At 40.7% G+C, this 27,618-nt stretch overlaps 2 protein-coding genes and 1 non-coding gene across 6 annotated transcripts; 1 reads left to right on the top strand and 2 right to left on the bottom strand.

Moving 5' to 3' along the window:
• Nucleotides 1–1,041: 1,041 nt before the first annotated feature.
• On the bottom strand, nucleotides 1,042–1,160 carry LOC115799508 (5S ribosomal RNA). Its single transcript, XR_004021588.1, has one exon. It is a non-coding gene; the product is annotated as a 5S ribosomal RNA (ribosomal RNA).
• A 1,682-nt stretch (nucleotides 1,161–2,842) lies between these two features.
• Nucleotides 2,843–7,815, top strand: LOC115794511 (carcinoembryonic antigen-related cell adhesion molecule 1-like). The gene is made up of 11 exons (XM_030750068.1): nucleotides 2,843–3,169; nucleotides 3,700–3,861; nucleotides 3,981–4,106; nucleotides 4,244–4,404; nucleotides 4,496–4,589; nucleotides 4,686–4,784; nucleotides 5,290–5,310; nucleotides 5,725–5,745; nucleotides 5,917–5,943; nucleotides 6,047–6,103; nucleotides 6,562–7,815. The coding sequence occupies exons 1-11, from the start codon at nucleotides 3,085–3,087 to the stop codon at nucleotides 6,585–6,587; spliced, it is 879 nt and encodes a 292-aa protein (XP_030605928.1). The 5' UTR covers nucleotides 2,843–3,084; the 3' UTR covers nucleotides 6,588–7,815.
• A 3,911-nt stretch (nucleotides 7,816–11,726) lies between these two features.
• Nucleotides 11,727–24,947, bottom strand: slc19a1 (solute carrier family 19 member 1). 4 transcript variants are annotated; one of them, XM_030751377.1, is made up of 7 exons: nucleotides 24,788–24,947; nucleotides 22,040–22,107; nucleotides 21,484–21,885; nucleotides 16,346–17,126; nucleotides 14,233–14,425; nucleotides 13,616–13,757; nucleotides 11,727–11,962 (listed from the first exon to the last, which is right to left on the bottom strand). In XM_030751377.1, the coding sequence occupies exons 3-7, from the start codon at nucleotides 21,772–21,774 to the stop codon at nucleotides 11,762–11,764; spliced, it is 1,608 nt and encodes a 535-aa protein (XP_030607237.1). In that variant the 5' UTR covers nucleotides 21,775–21,885; nucleotides 22,040–22,107; nucleotides 24,788–24,947; the 3' UTR covers nucleotides 11,727–11,761. The 4 variants fall into 4 exon arrangements, with proteins under 4 accessions (XP_030607237.1, XP_030607246.1, XP_030607264.1 ...); XM_030751386.1 differs by having other exon boundaries at nucleotides 21,484–21,881; XM_030751404.1 differs by lacking the exons at nucleotides 22,040–22,107; nucleotides 24,788–24,947 and adding an exon at nucleotides 20,363–20,444 and having other exon boundaries at nucleotides 21,484–21,507.
• Nucleotides 24,948–27,618: the final 2,671 nt, after the last annotated feature.

Raw genomic sequence — 27,618 nt, 5'->3', positions numbered from 1 at the left:
GCCTCATCTACACATTATGTTACAGTGAAAGTGTCACACTTAACTGCCTTACTGATGTGTATCGCTGTACTTTGAGCTGTGTTTTTACTTTTAGTTATGTAACTGTATACATGTGACTGTTTTAAGGAAATGGAAGTTTATTTATCTGTGTGGATTTCTGAAGCAGTCAAGTAACTCATACTAAACAGCACAACTCCAGCAGCCACACAACACAGAGCTAATTTATTCCTCCCACATTTTAAAAGTTATGATGTCTGAAATTCAGAGTATGAATCTCGACATATTTTCCATTGAAAATCATCTAAATCAGTGATCATAGGCTCTATAACGGATCAGCAAACCGTGTCCGAGTCCACCTTCACAGCAGGAGGATCCAAACGGATCAGGATCGTGGAATCAGATAAGGTCCAGGTCCAGTTCAGGCTTCAGTCATTTTCCAGCTCATCCAGTCCGGATCTGTTCATAATGGATTCATTTCCCCAAAAACGATCTGCATTCTTTAATCAAAATGTCTCATCCTTCCAAACTGTACTGAAATATTTAAAACCTATAAAGCTGAGACATTCATTATAACGTGTTTGCCTTTAATGGAAAAACTTTACATTCATCACAGACTTGGAAAGCTGCTCTGAATGTTTTCAGCTAAGACTGAACTTTGACCTTTAACAGTAGCTCAGTGAAACATCTCTGCTGTGGCTGTCAGAGAGCCGTCATCTATCAGTGAGATTTGATTTGATTATATCAATATTATATGAAGTACAGCTGATAATGCATGGAACAAAAACTGAACAGCTTCTGAAAATTTTTAATATCAGTCAAAGATAACCTGAGTAAAGACAAAACACAGTTTTAAAATGATGATTCGATTTATTAAGGGGGAAAATAAGCCATCCAGCCCTTTGTGAAAAAGTGACTAGAAAAGAGATTCTCTATAAAAGTCTAACTGTGTGAGGTTATCCAGAAAACAGGGGAACATATTGGCCCTCCTCACACAAAACTGGTGCAGCAGCGCCCTCTGCAGTGTGTGGAGAGAAGTGCAAAAGCTTACAGCACCTGGTATTCCCAGGCGGTCTCCCATCCAAGTACTGACCAGGCCCGACCCTGCTTAGCTTCCGAGATCAGACGAGATGGGGCGTGTTCAGGGTGGTGTGGCCGTAAGCGAGAAACAAACTAAACAAACCTTTTATAGGTGTTGGAACAACAATTAGGTTTCTTTTAAAATCATATTTGTAGTCTCAAGCCAACAGAAAGATTTTCAGTTCAAACTAAATAAACACAAAAACAAAAATACAACCATTTAGAATATGTCACAAACCTTCAATACAACATTAATAACTTCACAACATACTGAAATCTATCTATCTAGATGGATAGATAGATAGTATCATCTGCCATTTTCCGCCCGTTTGGGGTTATACATAAGTGTGATGCTGCCACTTTCTGGTGAAGAAAAAGAAAATTCACATTTATACTGGATAAATTCAGTTTTCACCTTCAATGAGGCCACCGGACTGAGTGATCTAATCTCTTAAAATTGATATTTTGAGCTTGTTGCACACGTATTTTTAGAGTTTCCCTTAAAGAGCGCAAAATGTTTGGAGTAAAGTACTTAAATGAATCACGCAAACACGATTTACTTAGATTTACAGCACTCAGTTTCTGTGAATGTCGCTGAATCTAACACTGAAAAACACGTCTTACATTGTACCTCATCTGCTTGTGACAGTTGTTGGGAGTGTTTACTTACCTGGAATTATAGGAGATGTTTATCAGGAATGCGTAACTGCCGGGGATGGATGGCTCTGTCATATGACTCTTCACTCAGCTCTCACCCTCTGTGTTTAGAGACCAAGCTTACATATTTCTGGTGTTACATAATATTGTTATTTTTGACGGAACAGAGCAGAACTTAAGCTCAAAGCGGAGCTTTATTCACATCGACTGCTGAAGATACCCGGTGTTGTGCCAAAAAGTGACTGAGTGTTGTAAATTGCTTTCTGGCCTATAATCTGAACACCGTGTCAATCACATCTCTTATGAATGATATCAGGTCATTTTGAGCGAGAAAACACAATCCCGTCAAAAGATAGAAGCTGTAATCACTTATTGGCAAAGTGACTTTTATAAAAATTTCCTTTTTTCAGAGATCTGTAAAACAAGTAAAAAACAAGAAAACAAGTAATTTCTTCATTTTATATATATATATATATATAAAATGAAGAAATTATATATATATATATATATATATATATATATATATATATATATATATATATATATATATATATATATATATATATATATATATATATATATATATATATAAGCCCTCATAAATCTTGTTGACTGCAGTCTATTTACCCATATATTACCCATATATTTACCAATAAAGATTTTACAGAAAAAAAACACATCTGAAATCATTTTCTGGCACAACGCGGCCTTCATTTCCTGGATCTATTTCAGAATAAAAGCCCTCTAACGTCTCATTGGTCAGAAACACTTCATCTCAGGCTTTTCCCCTAAATCAAAGAAAGCATTACTGCTATTTATCAGATTTCAATGGGATGTCCACACATGGGTATGAGAAACGTTTATCACCAATAAGTGTGCTGCAATATATGTTTTTACTCCCATGACATAACCTCCATATTTTTGTACACATGAATGAGACTGTTTCATCAGGCTGCAGTAACACATTGTTGACGCTAGGTGGGGGTGAAGAGAATACTCTTTTTTTTATCTGGAATGATTGTTTATTTCTAAAAAGTACTTTAACTTTTTTTTTAACCTCATATAAAGTTAGTTTTATGTTTATCAAACGCTTTATGGTGAATATCCAACAATATAATAACTTTTTTGTTATATTAGCGTTAGTGTTCATTTTAAATAGGGGCATGCCCAGGCTGAGGCGGAGACTCGCAGCCTGCTTTCACTTTCAGCCTTTTCCGGCTCCTGTCCGGTGTTTATGCTAGCATTACGGAGCTCTGTGCATTTGGCCTTTGACGAAAGAAGTTATTTGGCATGTTTGTCGGGACTTCCAGCAGAAGGAGCCTGGACTTTTCTTCGTTTCTGGCCGTTTAAATGATGAAGATGCGGCCTTCAGATGCGCCCATTGTGTGGCTCGGCTGGTTTGTGGTCTTTCTGGCTGCTGTGTCGGAAACTGAAGGTAAGTTTGCTGCTTCTTTGCTGACTCTTTGTGTAGCACACAGTGAAAATTGTCTGTTTTGCGGGTCGGACGGGTGTATGTGTGAAAGCTGTGTCGCAGTGTGCTGGTTTTCCAACGTTTATGACCCCACCCAGCGCAGCCAGTTTCTCAGCTAGCAAACAGCCAGTGTGCCAGGGCGGAGAGCCCGGATAGACTTAACCCTGACTAGAAGCAGAGGCTACAAGCAGTGAGAGCACGAGTCACCGAACAGGAATAAAACTAAATAAATGTAACAAATAAATGTTTCAGTGGGTAAAGTGGAGCAGGCCGCAGCATGCAACAGGTTTGAAATGCCAGAGCAGCTGAATAGAAACGTGTTCTATCCATGCAGTTTGGCTTTAATCAGGATAAAACTTTCACACTACTGTCCTAAGTCAGTAAGTCTCATTTTGCTAAAGGGGGATGTTTAATCTTCATTGTTTAAAATCTAAACAGAGCTCAGGCAGTTTAAAAAGATTTAAAGTATTTTATGTGACCATTTATCCTGGCAGAGACTCTAATCTATGGAAAGGTGGGAGGTGAAGTTGTCCTCAGACCACCTGCTGGCTCTGTGACTGAACCCATCAAACAAATATTGTGGACAGAAGGTGTTAACAAGGCCATGGAGTGGGATGGAGCGGGCATGCCTGTAGATGCCTTTCGTCACTTTAAAGGTTTGTTGTTCCTCCTCATGTCTTTAATCTTTAAGGATTACTGTGTTAGTGGTGCAGCGGTCACACTGTTGATTATTAGTGATGAGTTAAAAGGTAACAGTGTTCATGTATGTTTAAAGGTCGCTGCCAGCTAAACACCTCCACTGGTGAGATGACAATCAGGGGATTGTTGCCTAATGACAGCAAATCATACACACCAGAGATCAACAACAAAGTGTTAGCTGTAGTTCACCTCATCGTCCTGTGTAAGTGGATACATTAAACAAGCACTGAGGAAAACAAAGTGAAAGCTTTGAGTATTGTAGAGCAAAATAAATAATAAAAATTATTCAATGTAAGCAGATGACATGATGAACTTTGCTGTTTCTTTTTCTAACAACAGTTCCCGTCTCCGTACCCACTGCTATTGCATCCTGTGATGAGAGCACATGCGACTTGACCTGCAAAGGAAACACTACAGGAGCCGACCCAGTCACCTACACGTGGACGTCAGACAATAATGTGGTGCATAATTCATCTGAGAATCAATATACTGTTCATAAGGTATTATTTTTAGGCTTTATAAGGTGAGAGGACTTCTTGTGGGATTGTGGCCGGGGTTTCACTGATATGAACTATTTCACAACACTCCCAGGAGAACATTTCAAGCAGTAACGAGTTCATCTGTGAGATGAAAAACCCCGTCAGCCAGGAGAGGAGCGACCCAGTCTCCATCGCTTTCATCTCTCGTGAGTTATCACTGAGAAACACTCCTCTCAGATTCCTTAAAGCTGCAGGTCATCAGCTTTGAAAAGCCTCTTACTGCTGCTGTCGTTATTTTACAGCACCTGAAAGGGGTCCGAAAATTTCCACAGGAATTACAGTGCTCGCCGTGCTGCTGGCTGCCGTCTTGCTGCTGGTTGCCTTTCACAAATGGAAAACAGGTGACAAGCAATATTAGCATGTTGGCACTCAGTATTAAAGCGTTAGCTTACTTACTGACTGTGTCAAAAATCAGCTCAAACTGGTTTGTTGAACATATTCGTGAGTTCGCCGCACTCAAATGGTTCAATCCAGCAGCACCTTTGGGATGTGGTGGAACTGGAGATTCCCATCACGCACGTGCAGCCGACAAATCTGCAGCAGCTGTGATGCTGTCATGTCAACATGGACCCAGATCTCTGAGGAATGTCTCCAGCATCTTGTTAAGTCTGTGCCATGAAGAATTAAAGCAGCTCTGAATGCAAAAACCTGATACTAGAATGTAACTAATAAAGTGGCCACTGAGTTTTGATACTTTGTGTTTGGGTTGAATCCGGACTCTTTCAAATTGTTTTTTTTAACTCTGTTCATGGATAATTTGAGTTTCCGTTCAAAGTTCATTGTAGACTGATGATGATGATGATGATGGATTCCATCTAATACTGCATTTCTCTTGGTTTCTTCCAGGAACCTGGTTCTTTGACAAAGGTAAGAAGTCCCCCTTTGTTTGGGTTTATCGCCCCTCTGCACCTTCATTCCACTCAGCCATGTATTCACATTTGCTTTGCCAGTTATTCTGCATTTTAAAAGCATCCACAGTTCATGTTATGAGCTCAGAACGAGAGCCGATTTAAAGTTTTAATCTAATCTAACATTAACAGAACCAGCTGGCATGAAATTCTGACTCCTTATTGTGAACATGCTTGTTTTTAGTACAAAATCAGATTCTCTGCTCAGACACTGAAAGGCAGCGTAATAATGACAGAATCATACAGAAAATATTGCCCACGTTTCTGGGATTATTCTGAAAATCTCAGCAGCTCAGTGATTTCTGTGAGCAGTTAAACAATCAGAGGTGCAGCCGGGTGTCTTTAACTTCCTTTGCTGTGATTCTCTCTGCAGACTCCATGCCTTGGGAAGCAGGTCAGTAACTAACAAATCCTATAACTGCTTTTTTTTTTTTTTTTTTTATTAAATACTTTTTTGTTTAAACAAAAAAGAAACAAAGCTCGGTGGATAACTGTGCTTCTTCTGTCTGGTGTTTTCTGTTAATGTCTCTGTTCTTCATGTTCTGGGGTTTTTCCACCATTTCAGATTTCTGGAGGAAGAGCGAGGCCCACAGTAAGTTTCAGCCACACTGGGATTTTTTATTTTATTTTTTTTCCCCCCATGTTTGGTTTGTGGGATTAAGAAGTTGACGTCTGTTTGTCTGTCATTAAAACAGGAAGAGAAGCTCCTGCGTCTAATGGCACCTCTGCTCAACACAATGAAAATGCTGAAGGTAAGAGGCTCTGAGGCTTCTGCCCACTTACAGCAGTAAATCACTGGGAGCAGATTTTATAAAGGTCCTGTTAAGCACATTTCCAGCTGCATTTTTTTTTTTCTTGGACGTTATAAGAGTAGCTTTGAGACACAGTTTAAAAAGTACTACTGGCCCCTCAGGTCATTTCCTTTCTCAGTTCCTTTCCTTCCTTTGAGCCAGGTTTCATCTTATTGCCTTCCTGTCACAAATGATTTTCCCCTTTCAGTCTCATAATGCAAGATTGGAGAGTAAAAAAAACATCTGTAACAGCATTAAATGTAATTAAAAACTTTGGGGATATTTAATTTGAGCATCCACCATTGGTAAATACAAAATAATGTGCATGTTACAGGAAATTTGAAGAAGCTTCACCTTCTGTTTTTCAGCAGCAGTGTGTAACTCTTCTTCTTTTTCTACCTCTTCTTCTAATCTGTCAGAGGAGACGCCAATGAAAACAGGCTAAACATCAAGAGAGGACCATCCAAGATCGGGGGAGATCGAGACCGAAACTGAAAGTGTTTTTAAAAAAATCAAGAAGTGCAGATGTACGGTGGAAGTTAACTAGCACTGGAGATCCGAACCACACAAAACCACCGACAGGATCCGAGTTTTGTATCCGTACAGAAACTCAAACAAATCGTGTATCTTTGACGCCATTATCAGACTTTTTGATCATCTCGTACCCTCCGTTGTTGCTGTGAACACATTTAATCAGACGTTTCAAACTGGACACTTTCTTTTTCTTTTTTCTTTTTTTTAACTTTATCCTCCCTAAACCCGGTGGGAAGTTTTGTAAGTCAGTAGCTTTTATTATTGAAGACGCTACAGTAGGTAGATGTTAAGCTTGAATGAAAGAAGAGGAGGCACGACGGCTGCAGTGGAATAGAATAAGAGCTGCTGCCACTGAGAGAAGTTATGATGCTTGAAGCAGATCTCAGATCTCCATCAGATTGTTTCAGGATTTCCAGAGAAGGTTTAAACAATAAAAGGAAGCCCAGAAAAGTGCGGTTTCCTCTGACTGGCTGCATACCTGACACCAAATGGCACATCAAGCACGTTAAAGCCACGGCTGGGGGGATGATTTCTGGGGTGATGCAGCCTCACAGGATGGTGGGGAGGACCTTAAACTGACAACGCGGGAGGGGAAAAAAAAAAAAAAGGACGCCATTGTTTGCTTTGACCCACGGGGTCAAACAACAGTCAGTGCTTTGTACAGTTCACTATGCATGTGTGCGAGCTGTTGAGAAACTTGAAGCAAGCACAAGGTCAGTCTACAATCTTTTAGTTTGGTTTTATTTTACTTACATGTTTTATTTCTTCTTTGAACACAGGTCTCATTTAGCTCATCCTCTGTGTTTAAATACATTTTAATTCTGTTTGTCAAAATGCTTTTTGTCTCCTTCCAGCTTATTGTCTGCACATTGCAGAGGATGTAGGTGATGGGTTACTTTTTCATTATTCATTTTATTACTAAGCAATACACTTTTGTCAGACAGCGCTGCCTACCTGGAACTCAAATATGAGCTGTTGTGCATTCACTCCTGCGAGTCCAGATATTAAATACTTACAAGCACTGAGATGTTTTTTTTATCCCCCTGGGTTTGTATTTATTGTGACTCAATGTATGAGGATGGAATTTGTGTAAATACAAGTATTTGTAGTGTTTTTAAGAGCTGTATTTAATAAAAACTGACGAAAGAATCTACTTTTTTTTTTTTAATCCCGGTTTTTACTCTAACAAAAATAGACTGCGTATCTCTGGCAATTCTGATCATTTCCTCCACATCATGCAAGAACCGAGTCTCTGGATCTGGATTCGTTTTCTGGGGGGTGGAGCCTGACACAGAGACACAGACAACCAGTCACACATTCACACCTATGGGCAATTTAGAGCCAATTAACCGAACCCCAGTAAGTGCATGTGTTTGGACTGTGGGAGGAAAATGGAGTACCAGGAGAAAACCCATGCAGACACGGGGAGAACATGCAAACTCCACACTGTGTATTTGTGGAATGTCCAGTTTTCCCATCTTGCAGTAGGAAGGAATGCTTCCAAAAAGTTGTGCCAAGCTCTACCTGTTCATGCAAAGTCATCCATAAGTTTGGGAGATTTTTTGTAATTGTGCTAATAGTCACTAAATTGCTTGGCACAGGTATTAATTTGTGTTGCTAAAAATCATAAGGCAGAGTTGAACCACTTGAGGGCAGCAAATCAATGCAGTGTCACTGGTGACAGCAGTTTGTTGGTTTTCTTTGTAGCATTTTGTCTCTGCAGGCAGGATTGCCTTGTTTAAATTAAGTACACTGTCTTATTAACACAGGACTATAAATTATCTTGATTAAGTAGTGTATTTAAGGCAACAGCAGCAGGGGTGCATGTACAGTGCTTTTCTTCTGTGCTTTTGAATTGATGTTGAGCTTGTTTCATTTAGCTGCCTGAAAGTAAAGGAAGAAACTGAGTAAACTTTTGTGCCAGTTGTCACAAAACTCCCTTAAAAGGCAATATTGATTAGACAGACCTGCACACCCAAGTTAATCACAATGTGTCACATACAGTATCTGTTATATTAAAAAGTGTGAAAACTATGATACATGAATATGAAGTGTCAAAAGAAGCCCTCAATAAGAGGTGTGGCACTGCATATTCTCATCTTCAAGAGCTTGAAGGAGAGAATAAGCAGATTGAGGAACATCACTTGAGGGTCCAGATCAGATGTTTTGCTCCTTAATGTGAGCGAATTCACTGTGTGCCACTTTTCAGCATTCTTTAATCAGTCTGTAGACTTTTAAAAGAAGCAGAAACCAGGTATGGTGCATGTTCTCAGGATAAACGTTGATCCCACAGGAAGTTCATCACATCAGCTGTGTAAACAGTCCAGTTACTAAGTGGCCTCCTGCTAAGATCCCCCTCCCATTCCAAAAAAAAAAAAAGAACAGGGATCAAAGAGTTCGGGCTGCGCATGCTGAGAGCATCAACTGCAGCTGACCAAACACACATCTAGAAATCTGGTGCTTCAACACAGGAATATTAGCATTAGTATGAGCGTCACTGTGTGCCAGAAACGACTGAAACTGGATACTACTGACTGAGGGTAATTCATCATACATGTAAACATGGTTACAAGAATACCATATATACATATATACACCCAACATAGTTTAGTACAGGGAATTTTTTTTTCTTACAGTTACATTTATATTACATAGGCTTTTTGCATTACTGCTGCAGTCACACAGAGGTTGTTTTGATGCAGTCACATTCTCAGATGATGATGGTATGTCCTGGTTGATAAATGCATGCCTCTGCTTTCTCTTCATCCAGTGGGTCTTTCTCTAACTTAATACTAGCAACACAAACTACGAAGGGACTGAAATGGTTGTTAATTAGTGCCATCGATATATCGGCCGATATCAGACATTTGCCTCCATATTGGTATCAGCATTTACAATGACTGATAAATGAACATTTTAGAAGTAGAAGCAGGAGAAACATGTTTCAACCACATTGGGTGTTGACACTGCATAATTTGTCCACCAGAGGGCATGCTGCAACTTCCCTTTATCTGCAAATTTATCAGATTTTTATCAGTCTTATCAGTTGGGCTCTATTGTAATTTACCAGGCTAATCAATGCATAAAAGCAATACCAATGCATAACAAAACATTGTTTGCATAGCGTTCACCACGTTAACAAAAAAAACTTGAATTTAGTGATAGTGATGTTTGAGAATCAATTCAATTCATTTATATAGCACCAAATCACAACAAGCAGTTGCCTCAAGGTGCTTTATATTGTAAGGTAAAGACCCTATAATAATTACAGAGAAAACCCAACAGTCAAAACAACACCCTATGAGCAAGCACTTTGTGATAGTGGGAAGGAAAAGCTCCCTTTCAACGGGAAGAAACCTCCAGCAGAACCAAGATAAACATTTCTGATAAATATGGGAAAGGATGGATTAAACTGATCATTGCCTTTACATCTGACCCTGGTTCTCTGCTACAGTCAGGTATGAAGTGCAATAATGAGGTTAAAGCTCCCTCACAGGGTATCAAACTCTAAATGTGGTTTCCTCAAAAAAGGACAGAGGAAGCATGGTTTTTCCCACCCAATGCCATTTATTTGTGAATAAAAAATAAACATTTGATTTCCTTGTTACAGCATTCAGACATATTCACAGTCATTTCTCAGCAATGATTTTAATCATAAATGTTTGCACTGTTACCAAGTATACTGGAAAAACTGCATGTTACCCCTTCAAATACTAAAACAAGACAGGCAGTGAAGCTACTCCTGATTTTACAACACTGATGTGAAAATTCATTTAACACTATGAACTGAAGCTAGAACACAAATCTATACTGTGAATGTGTTATCCCACTGAACACTCAGTTTTAACATAAGAAACACAAACTACTGTTGCATCTGCTGCAAGAAAAAACCCCTCAATCTTCTGTTTAAGTGATCAAACTGAAAGTCATGTTAAAAACTACTTAACATTTCCACTGTACTTCCTGTTTCTCCACTGTTCCCTGGAAGCGCTTACAGGGGAGAACATTTTCAGAGGACCTCCTCTTAAGTCTTAACAATGATTAATCATGTTTTCTACCAACTTTGAGACCTTCTCATGTGTAACGTGCTCTGTCACAGTCGTAACAGAGCTTCTACTGGAACCAAAGGTATCTTCCTCCCTTCCAAAGTGTGGAAGCAAAAGCTCGATATATGCTGGTGTTGTTGGTGTAAATGGTACCTTGGTACCAGACCCAGCTTTAAGAACCACCGCTCTACAGCACTTACCCAACGCCTGTAAATGTTAAAAAAAAAAAGAAAAAAGAAAAGCAGCCATCCTTTGATCCAAAATAAATACCATCAGGTTCTAGAAATTTTATGTGGTTTGTTTACTAAACACCTAGTAAACAAACTCACGAGCAGCTGGAGTTTCGACTAAAGTACTCAAATTTAAAACTAAATTTTCTTTTAATCTGTAAAAATGTCTATAAATACTCATTTCAGAAATGATTTCACCAACAAAAAGTTCTATTGTATCAAATAGATTGTGATTGTGTCTGTGGTGCTGCTCCTGCATTACACAGAGCAGCTTTTAGAGACACCAGATTTCATTGCACTGTATGACTGAGCATCTAACGTAGCATATAACACTGATGTCAGTGTGATTATCATCAATAACTAATGTGCAATACACAATAATTGTAACATCAAGTACAATAGGAGTGTTGCGTTTAAAAATAAGTGCTGTCCTTTGTTCTGAGCCTTGAATACAGAGAGGGGGACGCTCCAGCATATTACATCTGGGATTTCTACAAGTTTGTTTCTCGTTTTCTAAGAAATATTAAAAAAAAAAATACTGTGGTCGTGACTTTAAAAGGTCCTGCTCTGCTTTAGTCATGTCTACAAACATTATAAGGATTAAAAAAAAATTAAAAATACTCTAGAAAAGTCCTCCTTGAACAACAAAGCAGCTCTGACGTGTGGAGTGCAGGAACTACACGCTGCACATGAGGCACTTCTGTGATTGAGGCTCAGCAGCGCCTCAGTGTGGAGGTTTAAAACACTGCAGAGATTATTAGAAAAACTGGTCTAACGGTTTTAGGCACAACGTGTTCCTCCTCTTGTTCTTAGGGTTTGCCGCTTTTGCCGTTAGACAAAGGTTCTAGCTCCTTGCTTGATACCACAGGGTTGAGCTCTGTGGGCGTGGCTTGGTCCCTGGCCCCGCCTCCTCCCCCGCGCTCGTTTCTGTAGTGACGGACGATGACCACGGCGGCACAGACGAAGTAGACAACCGTAAGAATAGTGAAGTAGATGAAGTACACGAGGAACTGTAAGAGAAGATGATAGATGTGCAGTGGATGAAGCTCTAGTTTGTTCTTTTCTGCGCCTCACTGGACAAACAGCATTCACTTGCTTACAAGGTCCCAATCCAAATGAAATTCTAACCACATTTCCACTAAACTGGAAGAAAGACATTCACTTCATTCACTGCTCTTACATGAATAAGATAATCCAGTAAAGCCCAAGGGGGACAGAGCTGAAAAGGCTCCTCAATTTTTGACAAATATCTGTGGTCAACAACAGATTTACTAACCTTCCCTGTTATCCAAAAGCACAAACAGGGCGGCAGAGCGTAGCTGCACCGGGCGTGAAAAGACGACACGGTCAGGTTTGTTTAATCTTTGGATTAGAGCAAAGCTACAGCCTCCTAAACGCTCCACACAGAAGAAATGTGCTGCCAGTTAAAAGCAGCACTGCTGCTGCATCCAGCTGAAATCACACAAAATGTTTTGTTTGCAGCTTTTTACTGTTACGCAACACTGTGGGGTGCTCCTTAGGAGGCCTGTAACAAACAGCTAGTATTATAGCAATAACTGCATTAAAATCAGACCAGCAGCATTTTTTTTGTTTGCAAAGCAGAAACTGAGAAAGTTTTAGAAGGAACATGCAAAAGATCTGCAGACCTTTTCCACTGCAGTGCAGGTGTTTTAACTTGCAACATGAAAAGCATATATACAACATATTAAAGACACAGTTGAGATCAGAGGTTTACGTCCACTCATCATGAGATTGAATGTCACGATACTTTTGGGCTTAGAATATCTTTGAGCTGCTCTTTTTCCAGAGTGGAATGATTGTGCAGCATAAATATTTAATGGCTTAAAAAAAAAAAATAAATAAATAAAAAATCAAGAACTGGGTTCACAAGTTTGAATTTATTTTGAATTTTTTTCTGATCCACACAAGGTCAAAGGTATACATACAGGCTCAAATATATACATAACACCCCCATTAATATTTAGTTAAATGTTTTTTAGCAAGTTGAACCTCGACCACATCCTTTTCATTTTAAATAAACAAGCTTCTGCCATAATTCTTGCTCCATGTTATCCTGCTTTATCCATTCCAAAACCAGTTTTGATGTGCGTTTTGGTTCATTGTCCTACTGGAACTCCAAACCAAGTGTCCAGGTTTCAACAGTCTAGTTGTTGGTTTGAGGTGAAGTTGAAGAATTTGGAGGTAGTCCTCCTCCTTCATTATTATATTCACTTGATGCAATGTACCAGCACCACTGGCAGCAAAACAGCCCCAGAGCATGATGCTACCACCACCATGCTTGGTGGTGTGTACAGTGTTCTTAGGTTTGAAAGCTCCTCCTAGCTCAATCTTTGTCTCACATCAGAATATAGTTGAGGCCAGAAGTTGACCCTGTGGATCAGAGAAAATCCAAAATGATTTCAAACTTGTGCACCCAATTCTTGATTTTTTTGAAAGTCATTAAAAATGTAAGCTGTACAATCATTCCACCCTGGAAAAAACTCAAAGGAATCATTAAAAACCCCAAATTAATATGACTTCGTGCCTGTGATGACTGGATGTAAACTTCTGACCATAACTGTAATTCATTCCAGTCATTACTGCAGTGCAGCAGAAGTGGACTCACACTGGTATGAAACATCACTGCAGTTTGACTGTTTTACCTGAGAGTGCACGTCCAAAGCCAGGCCCCTCTTGTCAGAAAAGATCAGGTTGATGATGCTCTTCAGTACCGTCCCAAAGAAGGTGTTGATCCCAAACACAAGAGCACAGAGCTCCTTGGTGAGTGACGAGGCAATCTGGAAACTTTGGCAAGACAATAACATCCAGACTGAGCAACTGTGTGATACATCCTGTCAAATAACCACACATTAAAGTGTGTTTTTGCTTGGCTGTAGATGTATTTAGGCTATTTGAAATGATATGAAGTTGCAGCGATTAGAGGATTAGTGTAGGCAGACATAGCATACTGTGTGTTATCAGCTCTGAGTGAAAGGCATGTTATCTCCCATATATACATTCAATCATATACAGAAACAGTAGTGCTTATTTAACATTCCCTTCATTAGAACAGATAAAAACATTAAAATCTTGATTAGGTGTTTTCATTGAGGGCTGCATTTATTTTCTTCACTGTTATTCTGTCACCATTTGGTATAAATCATCAGAAAACAACAAATAATTGCCATCAGATGCCCTATTTTGAAAAACTCACAGCAGAAAACATGTGAGCAGTAAATCCTCCCACTTGAGACCACAGATGTTAGTTTTTGGCACTTACGTGGCAACAGGCACCAGGAACTGATAGAAGCCTCTGAAGAGGACGTAGGCAATGTAGCAGACCCAGATGTTCTCTGTGGTGCCCATGAGGAGCAGCAGACCCGCCTGCACTGCTGTGATGACACCGATGACCAGCTCTGACCAGATGTGCCACCGAATTTTGACAAAGCCCGCCGCAAAGGCAGTTATAGCACCTGCAGAAAAATAAACAGTTAATAGTCTGAACTGATGAAGCTTAAAACACAGAACAAGTGATCTGCAGAGAGACTCTGAGTCAACAGGCAGCTAAGCACTACTCTATCATAAATTATTTGTGGCATAAAAAACACTTTTTACTAGCATATTTAACAGAAGTCAATCTGTTCTTGTCATACAAACATCACCAGCAGCTCCTGATCACTGTCTGACCTTCAGATTTTGTTTTGTAATCAAACCTTACTGCTTACACATGAGATCCAGATTCCTGAAGCTGCTACCTTTAAGCTTTACAGCTGTTTAAAGTGCAATTACTGCTATCTAAATCTGACAATGATGTTATCTCCTCACAGAGTAAGGCTGGCCGATCAATTATTAAACCTCTTTCAAATAGGTGAATGGGCACTTTACCGCAGGCACCCAGTCCTCACGTGTTTACACTACCATCCACAGCATTTTTCAGGACTACAGTTTTAGAAAATTAATTTTGAAAAGTAAACCTCAGAAAGCTAATCATCGTCAGATTCATGAGCAGAAATCCTACAATGAATTTCAGCTGGGTGCTTGTCATTTACATGGGATGCTATATAATCCTGAATACTGTCAAGAGTACCCTTAGCAAACAATATAGTCCAGTCAAAAGCATTGATAGGATGACAACCTAAGTCAAATGTGCCGTTCTACATGTCAACATCCAGTGAACCGACAAGAACTGCAGTTCCTCTAATGGCCTTAATAATACCTGAGGTGTGTGCTCATAGACTCCCATATTAACACAACTTGGTTGTTGCACTTAAATTCAATTCAATTTCATTTGTATAGCACCAAATCACAACAATAGTCGCCACGAGGCACTTTACACTGTAAGATAAAGACGCTACCATAATACAGAGAAAACCTCGACCTGTAGACTTCTTACTGCTTCTGCCATTTTTTTTTAAACCACTTAAAAAAAATGAATCAACTCAAAGAGAGAAACTCAACCACAAGTACAGCAACACAAGCATCCCACACTTAAGCATAAATGCTGGCAAGAACATTTGTGTGTAACAGATTCAATGCACAAGTATAAGTTAAGCTTTACGGCGTGGAAACTTTGGGGACAACTGGGTTTGGTGTTTAAATGTACTACAATGTTCTAAAGAGTCAACTGCTCAGTTTGTCTGATACGTAAACTATGATTGCATTTTTCTAGCCAAAATTAGGACCGTTTTTCCGTCAGTCAATTACAGATGACTTTGCTCACAAAGCTAGCTAGCCAGCTTAACAGTTAACTAGTCTGACAACAAAAAACAAACTAACAAAAAGATTTGATGAGCAAACTGTCAAACACCTGTCTACAGACCTGTGGGTGGCATTACGTTGTAAGGTCACTCTTTTATATCCAGTCTGAACCCAAAAAAGGTCAATTTTCAGTGATATAAAAGTGAATTTGCATAAATTCTACATTTAGAAATCCCTGTCTGTGTGGATAAGGCTTTACTATAAAAAAGGACAAACAAACTTATCAGTCTTAAAGAAAATTAGATGCAAGATCATCCTTTAGCTTTTGCGGCCACTCCCAAATGGGAAAAACACCCATTACATTCATATTTTAGACTTCTTCAGACTATTTTAATCTACACGACACCTTTAATGAAGATGGGGGGGTCTGCCACTTTCATTATACATTTTTCTTAGTGCAAACTGAAAATCCTGCAGACTGTGTTCAGACTGGGTTGCAGATATTTAATACTACTATTACTGCAAAGCCAACCACATCCTGTTGGCCTTTAAAGGTTTCTCCCCTTTTTTTGCTGCTGCATGCCCATGTGAATTAACAAGCACTGACACCAAGCTAGACATAAAATAAGATTCAATTTCAATAACTGAGTCCTATTTCTGTATAACTCCTTTTTTAATCTCTAGAAATGTCTCACTGAGCAATGTAGAGGCTGCTTCCACTCCCCCGTTGTAAACTTTCTTGTTCTCAGTGGCAGGGTAGACTTTGTTCCACAGGATGTGGACGTAGAAAAGCACCAGGTAATACCCTGTCGAGTTGAACACCCACCACAGGGACCAGAGCCTCAGGTTGGGCCTCTTCAGCACGTTTCTCACCTCCAGCAGCATCTGTACAAACACAGAATCCTTCCAGGTTGACGCAGGGCGTGGAGGGGCAGCAGAGGATGGCCCTCCATCTTCTGGGTTCATTTTATCCAGTTCAGGTTTGGTGGCTGCTGCTACCAGTTCCCTTTGCGCCTGAGTCGCCCGGTTGAAAAACAAGGAACGTTTAGGCCAGGGCAGGCACAGTGAGAGCAGCAAACCAAAACTGACAAACCCCAGAGAGATACCGTTGAGGGTGTAGAAGGAGATGTTTCCCAGAGACAAGCACAGCTGACCCAGGACTGAGCTGGTGAAAACCCCCAAGAGGACTGAGGAGCGTGAGTAGCCTGCCACACGCTGATAGAGGACCGGGTTGACTAAGGAGAAGATGTAGGAGGAGTAGGCCACACGGCAGGCCATGGTGATGCCGTAGAAGAACTCCATGAACTGCATCTGAAGCAGCGTGCTTCCAAGGAGCAGAATGACCCAGATGACCACCTGACTGATGCCCTGAAGAATCAGGACCGGCTTGTAACGCAGGAGATCCGTTAGCAGGAAGGCCGGCACCAGCACAGCCATGTAGGAATACGTCAGCACTGGAGTGATCTCATTGGTCACCTGGAAATGATTAAAGACAATCAAATAAAGCCTGAATAAAATTTTAAAAGTTTGAGTCTTACATAACCTGTTCCAAACAGCTCCAATTGATTATTCACCTATACAGTTTATTGACTTTTAAAGCAGAAAATATTTAAGGAAACTATAATTAAAAACTAACATTGTTGATATTCTTCTTCACATCTGTGGCTACAACTAACAGAAAAGTAATGAAAAACTAATGAGAAAAAAAACGAAAAAGATGACCTAAAAATCTTTTTTTTTTAAAAAAAAGCAAATATTTCTTGTTTTACCCAACCAATAATTTAAACCTCCAAAATATCAGATTTACTATTATTTCAGGCAAAAATGAGCAGCAAATTATCATCATCTAAGAAGCTGAGTCAAGCAAACATTCAGCATTTTTGCCTGAAAAATTAAGTATCAAAACAGTTGCTGATTAACAGTTGCAGCCCTCAAAGAGCCTCGATTTAAAACAATTGTTCAAGCTCTGCATCACTTTAGGATTCGCAACAGTATACATGCTAAGGGGGGGAGTGAGTTACTGAAGAACAGCTGTGGCTTTCAGTGGGAGTACAGTCATGTGAAAAATAAAGTGTGTACTTAGTTTCTCACGTGATTGCATAAAGTCATGTAAGAAACTAAGTGCACACTTTCTGTTTCCATAGGAATTAAGAGGGTTAGTGGTAGCCAGATGCTGCTAATAAGCAAGTTTGAGCACTTCTGTAAAAGCAGTAAATTTGAGCAGTTTACTGGTCTGGAGCATTCACGTGTGTTAAAATGTAAAGGAGGAAAGCATCTTAAAGACGTTGCTACTTCCCATCAATGTTTCAAAGGTATTGAGGGCATTTACAAACAATCTGAAATTTATCATTCTGCTGTCAGAAAAATTGTTCACAAGGAGAAAACATTCCAGACAACTGACAATCTTCCCAGGAGTGGACATCTCAGCAAATTCACCCATCTTTGGCAAAAATCAAACAGCGTATCAGCACAATCACCTCATACCAGCTGCCAGGCACGATGGTGGTGGTGAGCTGATGGTTCGGCCTTGTTTTGCAGCTGTTGAGCCAACCAAAAATAAAGAGTCAAGTATTCTACAGGGCTTTCAAATTAAAATTTTTTTTTAGGAAAATTAAAAAGTAGACAGCGCAGAGTGGTGGAGTAGGTGGAAAATGCGGCAGGCGCATTTTCCACCTACTCCACCACTCTGCGCTGTCTACTTTTTAATTTTCCTAAAAAAAAATTTTTTTGCGCCATCCGCTCTCTCCATTTCCAGCGCGCGTTGCAATATTTACGTTCTTTCAATCTGAGCCATTTGATTGGTTCATGACTGCCATGTGACTATTCATATCGCCTGCTCATGGCTTCGGTCTCGGTTATAAGGTGCCTGCTACTTTGGCATCCCCCCCTGCTACTCCAAAACAATTTGAAAGCCCTGATTCTAGAGTGTAGTGTGTTGCAATGGCACCTGTCAAAGTCCAGACCTCAACCTGATTGAAATGCTGTGGTGTAGGACTGCAACAAACTAATGAGTAACTCGAGTAACTTGAATAACCAGATTATGAAAAGAAAGAAAGAAAAAAAAAAAATCCAACTACAATTTTTTGCTTTGTTGCTCAGCACTCAGGTGTCACCATATAAGCAGAACGCTTCACCCACATTTGCAACTAAAAACTGACCTGCGACTGAAATGTATTTAAGGGGATTTAATTTAATTTGTTTAATTTATTTGGTTTAACATGCTTTAAAAATATTAAAACCAGGATTACACAAAAAATGTCAACAATTGTTTCCATTGTGATCCCAGAGCACGTGTGTGAATCAAAGTATTACAACATTAAGCCTGTGTAGGCCCCAGGTTTTCAACAAAAAGACTGATAACAGCAGAAGTGACGGTGATGCTGTCACAGTTTAATGTGGAGCCGGAGTCTGTCTACACCACACTTTATGAATGAGCAAAGAGGCGGAGTCATTACCGAGACGGTGAGCTCCAAAGCAGCAGCGCTTGTTCCAATAATCACCATTAAAACCATTACTGGGAAACAGCTGGAGGCAGCCCTTCATCAAACCACCTGATCAACAAGCTCCAACGTGAAGAAAAGCTCCACCGCAGTTTGTTTCACAATGTGAGAATCTGCAGTAAAACTACAGAAGTTAAAATAAGATGAACTGTGAACATGGTCTGATACGATGTTTCAATCAGGCAGCTCGCTGCAGGCTGATGGCAGCCATCCTGCTTTACATGGCAGTGATACCTGCAACAAGCATGGGTGAGTATAAAATGGGACATGGGCTGTACTACACCATATTTATTTCAAGGCTTTAGAAGCATTATTTTGTGGATTTAGAGTCATATAAAATATTAATATCTAAAAATCTAAAAGGCTTTTTTCCCCATAAGCCAGTAAAAACATACATGGGGCCAGTAAAACTCTGAGCCACTGGCCTGGAGCTGTTGGGTTGGACACTAACTAATCATTAACATTAATTATCCACGGGAGCCTCCTGGGTAAGGTGTTTCTATGGAGGAGGCCCTGGGGCAGACCCAGGACACGCTGGAGAGAGTCTCTCTTTCAGCCGGCCTGATAACAGTGTCCGCCCAGATAAGCTGGAGGAGGCGGCTGGGGAGAGGGAGGGCTGCTGCTGCCCCTATGACCCGGCCCTGGAAAAGCAGAAGAAAATGGATGGATGGATGGATGGATGGATGGATTACTTATTAACACGCTCACCATCAGAGCATCTGTTTACTGCAGCAGGAACCATTGCATCAAAGCACAGCACACACCTCAGTTCTGAGAATGCCGACATGCTCTCTTTTCTGTACTTTTTGTATTAAAGTAAAAGTTTCCTTTAAAAGATATGATTTTAATATATTATATTGGATGTAAATACAATGAAAGGGTTTAGTTTTTTGACAGATGTATGCAGTTAAACTGTTATAAATACTGCAATTGCACTTTCTAGAATGGAAACCAATGAGCAGTTCATTTTAAAACACCTGTGTTTTTTCTCTTTTGAATGTTTTTTATTGCTTGCTAATAAATCTGATTACTTTATTAATTGATGGAATAATCGACAGAATAGTCCATTACTAAAATAACTGATAGCTGCAGCCCTACTCTGGTGGGACCTTAAGGGCCCCATCAAACTCGCTGCATTGGTCATGTTGGGCGCCGCCAGTGACATCATCACACAGCCACATCCACTTATGCTCGCCATTATGGTGCAGGTACCTGCTGCAGTATTCTCCTGCACAATAGGTGTTGCCACTCTGACAATACCTCTACATCAGCGCTGGTGTAGGCGAAGTCAAAACTGGAAGCAAAGAAATTGCAGTTTTTATTTTTCCCCAAAGTTCCCCAAAATCTCATCTTTTCAAACTGTTGCAACATCTCCGTCTGCAGAATCTGTGAATCTGAGCTTCTGTACTGATGTATCATTAAAATGGCGGCAAAACACAGCACAATCACACACTCATACCCAGCTTCACAGTGACACAACGCACCAGGTTACAAAAATTGAGAGGCTGGTCTTTATTTTCATTATATGAAATGTTCATATACCGCAATACCAGTGAAGAGCCTAAACAATGTCTGGAACAGCAAAGCAACTGTACAACTAAAGCAACAGTCTTTTCACATGACTGGACACACTCACATAAGATAAGCTGGAACTTGAGAAACTGCTGCATCCTTCCCACTCTATACAAGACCTGAACAAACATGCACAAGAAAAAAAAAAAAAAAAAATCTGTTTTTGTTTTGATTCCTTTCGTCATGATGTACACTGACATTTGCTTCACAAACACCAGCTTCAGATCAGTGGGGAAAACCTTTAGAATAAAGAAACTATCTCAGAGGTAAACAAACATGTCTGCATGAAGTTTGGTTCTGCTGTAAACCTGCTGTTCCAGCCTTAGACAGTATTTTTCCACATGCTGTCATTCATTCATTCAGTCCCTGAAAGACTCTTTGGCAGGTAATCAGCTCTCGCTCATTGCCAACACGAAAACTAGAATAGTGATCGCCTCCCGGTGATCCCATGCTATAAATCCACCTCCACAAATCCATTACACTGACCCACTTTGAAGGAATGTGAACTTTAACCACAGTAATCAGCCCCGCACCCCCACACCCCCCCCAACACATCTCCACCCCCACAGAGAACTCATTAATTTTATTGTGCAATACATGCTTAATTACAGAGGTCAACTTTCTGGACTGTTTTGATTTCTCTGAGACTGAACTTCAACTCTGCAAAACTCCTGAAAACAGGACCATAACTGGAATGTTGATGAGCTTATCCCATCAACACATAACTTTCACAGTATCAAGCAGAAAAACACATCACTAACCTGCTCTCTGGTGAAGTTCTTCTCAGGGCTGAGCAGGTATGGTGTGATGAAGGGCTCCCCGGGCTTTATGGATACCATAAACCCATAGAAACACAAAAATATCACAGACCACTTCCACTTTCTGGGATCCCTGGCTTTCTCCTCTCCAGGGGGAGACTGAGCCTCCACAGCAGAGGCGGCCATCGCTACGTCTCCGTCTTCCTGTTGTTCAAAGTATTCACATGCTTTCTGATCCATTTCTTTCTCCTCTTCTGATCTGTCCCCACTTCCTTCTGTGTCCCCTGCTGCCATCGTATCAGCTGGTCTGAGCCACTCTGATGATGAGTGCACTTTTCTGTTTTCCACTGTGTCAAATCACCATGTGAGGATTTGTTTTGTTAGGAAAAGCCACCGACTTTCTACCTGGAATGTATGAAGAAAATGTAAAGAAATAAAAAAAAACCTGAGCTCTTCTGCCTCTCCGTGTCAGAGAGGGCTGAACTGGTGAGAATGAATCATCTGCTGCTGTGGTTAAAAAGCTACATGCTGCCGTCGGCATGTAAGAGAAAACATTGACCTTTGCTCCATTCCACTCGATGACACTGTCAAAGCTTTCCAGCGGCTTAGTCTGGTGTCATTGTTAACCTGAAAAACACAAACAATCGTGTCAGTCAGACTAATCTGACACTGTAGCGGACGCACACAGCGGCTCTTAACTCATATTCTCATTGCGAATCTGTATGAGAAACAGTCCTATTTTTCAAGCAAAAATACCCTGTTTTCATTTGTTGCATGCTTGAGGATTTTCTACTTTTGTCATATGTTACAGTAAACTAAATATTTCAGTGCAGTTCCACGAATATTGGAGAATACTGCAAAACACTTTCTAGCAGTGCAATCCATCTGAACCGTATGTCGCCACACATCACTTTCTCTTATCAGTACTGACATGTTGTGCCTTGCAAAACAAAGATGATCGTGGCAGTGAAGCTTGTGCACGCCTGAGTCACATGGAAATGTGCTTTTAAAAACAGTTATTGCCAGATATATATAGCTTTGTCTTTTCTACTTAGTTAATATTTTCATTTCATTGGGACTTTTTTAAAATTCAGTTTAGTTTTTACTGTTTGAAAATGTTTTGTTTTTATTAGTTTCACTGTTAGTTTTAGTCTTTTGAAGTATTATTATATTTAGAGAATATACCAGGAGAAAGACTTAGGAAACACTATATTAACAAAAGTATTCACTCACACATACAAATCATTGAATTCAGGTGTTCCAATCACTTCCATGGCCACAGGGGTATAAATTATGCACCTAGACATACAGACTGCTTCTACAAATATTTGTGAAAGAATGGGTGACTCTCAGGAGCTCAGTGAGTTCCAGGAAGAAGACAGACAGACAAGTGAATACTTTTGGCAATATAAAGTACTTCTCCTACAGTTTCCAACAATGGCAGCATGAAAGCTGAACTGCTCTGAACAGACAGCAAGATGGGATTATACCATCCCGTTAAAGCAGTGGGGAAGACAGATGTTCCACCCTGCGTGGACGTAGTCCAGGTACAGACAGCAAGACGGTGGGAGAGAGTGGTGCAAAAACACGAGTGATACCCATAAAAGAAGCAGCATTTGGCTGTTAACATGTGTTGTGGCATCCAAGGTGCCAAAAAGTGACCGTCTGCCATAAAATGATTTCCGATGTTTGTGTGCTTTTATGTGTAATGTCTTTGCTTATATTGGTGAATAGAGTGTAGTCAATAGGATTTATGAAGGGCTTATATATAAAATGAAGAAATGATCTGTTTTTCAAGTATGTTTATGACTCTGCATTATTGCACCTACATTATAATAAATCCAGTCGTCTTTGTTCACTTAAAATATCTTTATAGAGTGTAATGTCATATTTGTTGTGATTTCTGCTGCCCTCTTGGCCAGATTTCTCTTTAAAAGACATTTTTAAGATCAATTACAGCTTTTGCCCTGATAAATAAAGAATATATAAAAGTCACTGCCAAAAACTGATTGTAGATTCTACCTTGTGACAGAATTGTTGTTTCTCACTCAAAATGACTTGATATCATTCACGAGAGATGTTTGATATATTTTTCACAGATTATAGATCAGCAAGTCATTTACAACAGTTTAAGTACAGGCAATCATTTTCTGGCAAATACCAGAAATCACTTTCTGGCAGACAATTACTTTTTGGCACAACACCAGGTCTTCTTTGGGAGCCGAGCCTAAAGAGCCGGCTCTCTGAAAAGAGCCGAACTTCCCATCACATGTTTGGTGAACTGATGAAATATTCGTCACTTTTACGCATGTCACGCTTTTTGGATTAAATGCTTTGGCGCATTAACTTCCCGCGCAACAGGGAAGGGTTTCAATGAGATTTGGAAAGGAAAAATGTCTACGGCCAGAGAAAAGCATGCTGTGCCTGGGAGATAAGTGTGTCTGTCGCTGCTACGAGCTCTGTTCCGCTTTCAAAAATGTATCAAGGGGAAACTCAGGAAGTTTATAGCTCGAGTAAGTCCGAGCGTAAACATCGACTTTACTGGCGGTAACATGTTATTGACTACACCATATGAAATGAACTACGGAAGCGCTCAAGACGCAGATTACACAACATTTGGCCACTATAATGAGAACAAGTGGTTTTCCCACGAGGTATAGTTGTAACTTCATGGCAATTACAAGTCACCAAACACAGGCAAAACTGACTTGTTAATAATAATAATAAACCTATCAAAGACATTTTACCTGATTCTGTTTACTGACTCTGAATAAGAAGAGTAGCAAATATTCAGGTTTTGTATACTTAAGTTACTACAATTTACCAAGCAATTGCTTCAGCTCTAAAGCTATAAAAAATAAATGAGGCAAACCTGCCTGATATGTCAAAACCTCCGGGATCAATCCAGCTTTCTCCTGACTGGACTGCATTTCGAGGACTTGGGGAACAATAAGTTACACAACCAGTTCACAAGCGGGGACAGCCTGTGTTGGCATGTCAGGTCTGCACGTTAGCTCGACATGTTCCGGCGTTAGCTGCCAAACTTGGCTGGGTTTGAGGTTGTTTGTGCAGCTTTAACAGAGACCGCGACGTCAGTGTATTAAAGGCTCAATTAACTGCACAGAGACAGTTAGCAGCTGGCTAACGGCTTTAGGCGCCTTTATTGGCAAGAATGAACGACAATGTTTTAAGAAATTAGCTGACTTCCTTTTGTCACAAAGCTAACAAGACTTTACGGTAAAAAAAAAAAAAAAGATGTACTTATTTGTTCGCAGCTTCAGTAAATGTGTAAGTGAACAGGCCGTACCTCGTGAGCTCCTTTTGAAGATGTAGGCAGGCGCACTGTAGTGCAGCGATGTGTTGTTCGCAAAAGAGCCGCCTCTCAGAGCCGATGCTTGGTAGTGAATCAGAAGGATGAGCGCGTGAAACCGAAGCTTCGACACGTGCTTCGAACCCTGGGCTTACACCTCCAGAGAACCACTGCTTCGAAGCTTGCGTCAGGACGAAAAAAATCACGTGACACATGACGTCCGAAGCAGCGACTGCTTCGTTTTTGGAATGAATCACCTGACTGGTTCAGGTGATTCGCTGGTTAGGAGTGAAGGAGCGAGAGCGAGACAGTCAGCCGGGTTTATACTCGCACAGTTTTAGCGTTGTTATGGCCAACAGTTACTGCTGAGTTATGAATTAAAGACAACCTTTGCTGGCTCGACGTGATGACGGACGCTGTCGTATCAAGATTAACGCAAAAGCGGTAGTTACACAAGCACACCCAGTTAATGCCATGTTTTCCCAGCACTCTGCTCAATAACACAACGCACACGTTCATCCATCTTTATTTGTAAATAGAACCTGATATCACAATATTTGGCCATAACGTGTGCGCCTCAAACAATGCAAAGATGCTTCAGATCATTGAGGTGTGTGAGCGTGTGCTTGCAGGTGTGTAATTGAAAGCATGGCACTTTTCCAGGAGAGGGCGCTATAATTGAAGCTTCGAGTAATGAACCTCTTTTCGAAACAATTGGCTCAAGTGGTTCAGTGCTTCACAAAAGCTTAATTTTCTCATCACTAGAAAAACCGACTCTCCAATTTCTCATTAGCTCTGCTGTAAAAACCTGAGGACAGGGGCAGAACTGATGGGCACACCATGCAGCCAATCACACAGGGGGCATGGGATTATACCATTATGTTAAAGCAGAATGAACGATAGATGATCCACCGTGCGTGGACGTAGTCCAGGTACAGATATCAAGACGGTGGGAGCGAGTGGTGCAAAAACACATGAGTAATACCCATAAAAAAAAGCAACATTTGGCAGTTAACATGTGGATGCCACAATAGATGCCATAACGATTGTGGCATCTGTTGTGGCATCCACATGCACCCTCCCCAAAACTGCAACTATAACCTGTCCTACTGCAACACAAATTAAAATAAGTCATTGTGTTTGCCCTGTGTTCCATTAAAAGTTTATTTAAAATGTTAAACAAAAGAATGTTTTTTTAACAGGACAAATGCACAAAATGAAGCAATTATTAAGTTTATCATAAAAAGACTGAAGACAAAAGGGGTTGTCAGCACACAAACTGTTCATTTTTGCTTATTTAGGCTAAAATATGAGGCTACAAATGATAACAAGTAAAGAGCTGTTTGAGAGCTGAAAGAGCCGGGTCTTCTTTGGGAGTGGAGCTTAAAGAGGCGGCTCTCTGAAAAGAACCGAACTTCCCATCACTAGCACACTGACTTCTGGGAAAGGTAGTTTTTTAGCTCTAAGTCCTACTTAGTGTTCCGCTTACCAAAGGCTGTACATATTTTATTCCAGTGCTTAATAAAATCAGTTCATTAAGATGTTGTATGATAAATACAAAGGAGTACCTTTTAATTCTTATTTTTATTTATTTTATTTATTCTTTACTTTGGGCTTCTGTCAGGAAGGGTGCAAAACTGCCAAAACAAACATGTGGATCTACTGCTGTGGCGGCCCCCTTGTGACAATTTCTATTTCACATAGAATTTCCTTTACAATCACCGTTATCTGCTGCACAGTTAATGTTTAATTTGTATATTTAATTTGTATAACTATAATTACTGCTACTACTACTGCTACTACTTAATTTTACCAGAGGCTGGTAGAGGACCACATTACCACCAGACTCCCTCCCACATTCGACCCATACCAGTTTGCCTACCGCCCAAATCGCTCCACAGAGGATGCCATCTCCTCTGCAATCCACCTGAGCTTAGAACATCTAGAGAGAAAAAATGCACATGTGAGAATGCTATTCCTGGACTTCAGCTCAGCATTCAATACCATCATTCCACAGCACCTAGTGAGCAAACTAGCCCCCCTTGGCTTCAGCACCCCCCTGTGTAACTGGCTGCTGGACTTCCTTACAAATAGATCTCAGTCGGTACGGGTGGGCAATAACATCTCCAGCGTCATCTCCCTGAGCACTGGCTCCCCTCAGGGCTGCGTCCTGAGCCCACTGTTGTTCACCCTGATGACCCATGACTGCTCTGCCAGGTCCACTACCACTCACATTGTGAAATTTGTAGATGACACAACAGTAGTGGCCTTATCCAGAATGACAATGACATGGACTACAGAGCTGAGGTGAACCACCTTGTCAGCTGGTGTCATACAACAACCTGGCCCTGAACGTCAGTAAAACCAAGGAGATCATATAGATTTCAGGAGGAGCCAGCCAAACCATGTACCACTTCTCATCAATCACACTGCAGTGGAAAGAGTCAATACAACCAAGTTCCTGGGGGTACAGATAACAGACTCCTTGACCTGGTCCACCCATATTGAAGCTCTGGTCAAAAGAGCTCAGCAGCACATGCACTTCCTTCAGCGGCTGAGAAGGGCACGTCTCCCTCCTCCGATCCTCACCACTTTCTGCGGGAGCACGGTAGAGAGCCTGCTGACCAGCTGCATCTCTGTCTGGGCAGGTGCCTGCAGCGCCTCAGACTGGAAGTCCCTGCAGAGGGTGGTGAGGACAGCAGAGAAAATCATTGGGACCCCCCTCCTACCAATACAAGACATTGCTAAAAGCCGCTGCCTGTCCAGAGCTCAAAAGATTTACAAAGACCCCTCACACCCCCACCACGGGCTGTTCTCCCTGCTGGCCT

Source organism: Archocentrus centrarchus, chromosome 2 (genome assembly GCF_007364275.1).
Source record: "Archocentrus centrarchus isolate MPI-CPG fArcCen1 chromosome 2, fArcCen1, whole genome shotgun sequence".
Lineage (NCBI taxonomy): Eukaryota > Metazoa > Chordata > Actinopteri > Cichliformes > Cichlidae > Archocentrus > Archocentrus centrarchus.
The sequence above is the reverse complement of the archived record's forward strand: the minus strand, read 5'-3'. Positions and strand labels throughout refer to the sequence as shown.

What these genes read in the sequence shown, in the direction of transcription:
- LOC115794511 (XM_030750068.1), top strand. Translation starts at nt 3,085, where the DNA reads ATGATGAAGATGCGGCCTTCAGATGCGCCCATTGTGTGGCTCGGCTGG. An exon ending in AGTTCACCTCATCGTCCTGT is followed by an intron (nt 4,107 to 4,243) that starts GTAAGTGGATAC and finishes TTCTAACAACAG; the next exon opens with TTCCCGTCTCCGTACCCACT. An exon ending in CTCCATGCCTTGGGAAGCAG is followed by an intron (nt 5,746 to 5,916) that starts GTCAGTAACTAA and finishes CCACCATTTCAG; the next exon opens with ATTTCTGGAGGAAGAGCGAG.
- slc19a1 (XM_030751377.1), bottom strand. Translation starts at nt 21,774, where the DNA reads ATGGCAGCAGGGGACACAGAAGGAAGTGGGGACAGATCAGAAGAGGAG. An exon ending in AGAACTTCACCAGAGAGCAG is followed by an intron (nt 17,127 to 21,483) that starts GTTAGTGATGTG and finishes AATCATTTCCAG; the next exon opens with GTGACCAATGAGATCACTCC. An exon ending in CTTTGGACGTGCACTCTCAG is followed by an intron (nt 11,963 to 13,615) that starts GTAAAACAGTCA and finishes CTTCTCTTACAG; the next exon opens with TTCCTCGTGTACTTCATCTA.